The 4,386-nt window shown below is 35.0% G+C and overlaps 1 protein-coding gene across 1 annotated transcript in view; it reads right to left on the bottom strand.

Moving 5' to 3' along the window:
- The window catches only part of LOC111388819 (symplekin-like), a gene marked incomplete at its 5' end in the record, with an annotated part of 14,227 nt that extends 10,453 nt beyond the window's left edge, over positions 1-3,774 (bottom strand). The window contains 8 exons of the mRNA XM_023013631.1: positions 530-577; positions 676-759; positions 852-962; positions 1,906-1,968; positions 2,066-2,230; positions 2,512-2,559; positions 3,415-3,558; positions 3,727-3,774. Coding sequence (XP_022869399.1) covers positions 530-577; positions 676-759; positions 852-962; positions 1,906-1,968; positions 2,066-2,230; positions 2,512-2,559; positions 3,415-3,558; positions 3,727-3,774 — 711 coding nt within the window. The remainder of the gene's footprint in view (positions 1-529; positions 578-675; positions 760-851; positions 963-1,905; positions 1,969-2,065; positions 2,231-2,511; positions 2,560-3,414; positions 3,559-3,726) is intronic.
- Positions 3,775-4,386: the final 612 nt, after the last annotated feature.

Raw genomic sequence — 4,386 nt, 5'->3', positions numbered from 1 at the left:
TTTTTTTTTTTTTTTTTTTTTTTTTTTTTTTGCCCTTCGAGGCAAGAACGTCAAACCTGGTTGACCTGACTCTTTTCCATGAACCCCAGGCTCTCACTTCAAAAATTTATTAGTTTTGTCATTACTGAGGTTCTGACTGGAGACTGCCATGGAGACTGCCATATAGTTCAATTAATATTTAAGTTATTATTTAACATCTGCTTTAGATGAGCATGATCTTCTGCCTGAAGATAAATAGTTGCATTCGCTTAAGACTAAAAATACTCACAGATTGATACAAGCTACTTGTGAGCCATTTTCTAAAACAAATTTATAGGCACAGGTAAATACTGTGATTTCTCTTTCAATAGCATATGAGTATATCAAATTTTTTTGTCCATTTTCCATGCGAAGAATTTCTTCTAGAATATAAAATGTAAACATTTCAGATAATTCTTGCTTATAGTTGATAAACAGACAGAACTACATCCCACATTTTGCACCCAAGTAAGATTATCAGACATTTCTAGAAGCAGGATTTAGTTAGTACCTCGTCTCTTGAAAATGACGATAGTATTGGTATAAGAATAGAAGCATCCTGTCAAGGAAAAAATAGTAGTCCGATGATGACAAAAATATCATAAATTTACTTGCAATGATCTGATAAAAGAACAAAAATATATGCTGGTAAAGAACCTTTAGTTTCGTATCATATAATCGTTTGACAGTGGCCACTAGATCAGGTGGAGGCGTCTTGCCTTCAGACAAAAGATGAAGCACCTTCAGTTACAACAATAAGCTGTCAGGTTACAAGGAAACCAGGCCTGGAAATGTTCAAAGAAATGTAAACTATGAAGTTTAAAGAAAACTACCTGTGTCAATAGCAGTTCACTTCCCTGGGGTGGATCAGATATTATCTGTAGCAGTTCGGAATATGATGACCCCAAAGCCCTTATAAGAACAGGGGTATGACGATGAACGGCCTACAGCAGCAACACAAATTTATAAAGCTGGAAGAAGCAGGTAACCAAACTAAAAGCAGTACAAAACATGTAGATTACAAAGGAAGTGTCTCTTTCCTGATAAGCAAAGTAGTTATCAAACAGATGTCTACATATTAGACCCTTGGTTATCAGTATCCCTGTAGAGGCTAAACATACTCTTGTCCTTAAATAATTTCCAGCAGAAACCCAAAAACCTAAGCCATTTTTATTTTTATGGCACAAAAAATAAAGATTTTGATATCAAAATTGTCAAACTTGGTAGCTTCAATGCCACACAAGAAGATGAAAGAGAGCAGTGGCAGGCTGACATGAAGACCTGCGCCATGTAGCAGGTGCCCAAGTATTCAGCATGTTTCTAAATGTAAACCATGACCTAAATTACAACAAAAAGATGGATTATCTCAAAATTGTTAAACAATGGTATAAACCAGATCATTCTTAGCCAGGAGACATTAGAATTTTGCATTCCAGCATTTTTTTATTGCATTGAGTACGAAAGAGAATTTAGTGACAAGTGTCGATCATTCCTAAACAATTAAGGAAAATTAATGGAGAATCCAGTGGTAAAACTTTGATTGCTCACATCTGTAACATGCTATGAGTTACTAATAGGTCCGCACTCTGATTCAATTGAGGAAACATCAATCTTTAGAACTCCAAACACAAGCAACCTCAAGTGTAAATCATGCCAGAAATGAGGCACAAAACATGCAAAACATGTTTCACCCATTACATCCTCCAGTGATAACAGTTTAAGTGGCTTTCAAGAAGAGTAGTAGAAAAAAGGGCAGCAAAGATAAAACATATAAAAAAAGTATTTAGAGTAGACAACACTGACAAATGTAACTATTATGGAGAGTACTTTAGAGCAATAATGAAAAATTTCAGAGTACTAAGAATAAACAAAATAACAGAGAGAGACCTGCTTAACAGCCTTCGGTGCACGGGCATAATTATCAAACACAAGTTGAAGAAGGCTTGGTTTCTGCAGGAGAGAAAAAGTCAGACAAAGAAGTGAGTGATAAAGCAGGAGTGTACAGATCTCTTTTCTTCACTAATCACATGAACACATGCCCACCAACCTTTGCACATAATGCAAAAAACAATGAGAGAAGTTGCTGTGATTGAGAAAATGAAATTGCTGAATCAGATGTTGAGTCATCTTCTGCAACCTTAATGGTGTCATTTTCTGAAATTCCAGGATCTGAAATTTGAGAACCACTTACAGATGTTTCTTGGCTTCCCACCTGAAAAGATATTTTTACAGAGGAATAAGTGCTTGCTATAATCAATGAGGTTCAGCCATATGCACCAAAAAAGAGACAAAATCAAATAATAGCAAGCAACTTGTTTTATGCATAACATGGATGATGTGCCAAACTCACATATATAGGTGAATGCATGAAACATTTTATGGGATTATCTGAAATGCCTTGATCAAGAAAATAAGCAGCTTGAATAATTTGAAATACTGAGAAGGAAGCCCGCTTTGTAACATGTCTCACACAGAAAAATGTGCTGGCCATACCTGTGAGAATTTGATGAACCCTGGGGACCTCTCATGATCAAACATTAACTGTAATTCAATCCAATAATATATGCAAGCATCATATGGTGTTGATAACAGCCTAAAATGCAGTAACTGGATGTTTGGGATAAGTACAAGGCAATACAATGAACACGTGAATTATAAAAATTGATTTATGTAGATAGTTCATTCTTGTAAATAAGCAATGGATGCTCCAGTAAACACAGCAAAATCCGAGAAGTCACATCAACCGCAGATAATTCATTCATATATTTCCATCAATTGAGAACAACAGATTTTCAGTAAGTACAATGAATAGCCGCTACAAAATAACATGGGAAAAAAAAAATCCCTTTGTCTTCCTCCNAAGTCTTTTCAAATGAATTAGTTTTAAGATAAATTCCTTCGTTTAATTTTACTTACCTAAATATAGTCGGGAAAATAATAAAATTAACACGAGTCATAGTCCAAGAATATTACCAAAACTAATATTGTAACCATATAAAAGTCCAATAGGATAAGAAAACAACCCAAAAGGTGTGACATCAAAATCATCACCAATTAATCAACATGAAAGCAAATTGAAATGTCAAATTGCATTTCTTTTGAAGTATCAAAACAGCATTGACAGAGCAAAGCGAAGGATGAGTTAAGAACAAACAAGGGAAAGAGCTTTAAGGATCCTTTCCAATCCAATCAAACTCTAAACTCAAGCTCCAGCTCAAGCTCAAACTCAGGGACACAATATCATAAGCAGTGAGTTCGTGACTACTCTTCATTGTTAAGGGCACAACAGTAACATGCTGGAGAAAAATAAGAATGAAGAAATGGCGAAAGTAAAAATAATCTCGAAGTTAAAGGAATACTACAAGACAAGCAGCAAAATATAAGTATGTCACTAACCTGTCCTATTCTTTGTTTGTAGGATACAGATTGTGAAAGCCCTGTCTCTGAAGTGTGCTGTTCTACAGCCAACAAGAACTTATTTGTGGAAAATTGCTCGATGCGTTCAGCAACATTGCTCATCGCATAAAGTTTGTTAGCCACCTGGAAAAAGCACAGAAACACAAGTCAAAAGGTTTTAGAACAGAAACAATAACTTTAAACCATAGTCTCCTTACTCAGACAAACAGTCCATTAAAGAGGCAACCCCAAAAAGCGACTTGGAACCCTGTGGACAACACAGAAAGGTGAAATAGTACAAAATTTCCATACCAGTCGGATAGCTCTTGCTCGTACATCATCCAGTGAGTGAACAGCACACTGCCATGTGGAATTACATTAGAAAGGGAACTACACATTGCTGCAACAGAGAAGATTCAAAACTGACAATACGAAGCCAGCATTGCTTCTATTCCATGCATTTTGCACATAAGAAAGTTAATGATATTTCTATCATTTTTTTCCAAAGTTGGCTTTTAACAAGTAAATTGCAACTTATGGGTCTGATAGACATGATATTTTCAAAGAAAAGAGGCGATGAAAAAAGAATAAAATTGAAGAAACTGTTACACTGTCAAGAATATAATGCTAGGTTAATAAATATATGTTTCCTCATTAGAATAGCAAAATGCTTGCAAGTTAAGCAATTAGTGATAAACGCAGTGTACAGAGAAAACCTTCAGCATAATTTATAACGTATTCACAATTGACAGTGTTGTTGATACCAAGCAAAAATGTATCTAAACCCTTGTTTGATTCCCATTATTTTCAAAATACATTTTTCTCTCTTCTTTTCAACCACACATTCGTCAATAAAATAATATTACATACAAATCCAAAACTTTTCCTTATTTTTTAACCACACATTCTACGTCAATCTACAATTCTAAAATGCAGTCTTACAATAAAATGGGGCTCAAACAGGCTCTGATT

This window comes from Olea europaea, unplaced genomic scaffold (assembly GCF_002742605.1).
Source record: "Olea europaea var. sylvestris unplaced genomic scaffold, O_europaea_v1 scaffold5292, whole genome shotgun sequence".
Taxonomy (NCBI): Eukaryota; Viridiplantae; Streptophyta; class Magnoliopsida; order Lamiales; family Oleaceae; genus Olea; species Olea europaea.
The sequence above is the reverse complement of the archived record's forward strand: the minus strand, read 5'-3'. Positions and strand labels throughout refer to the sequence as shown.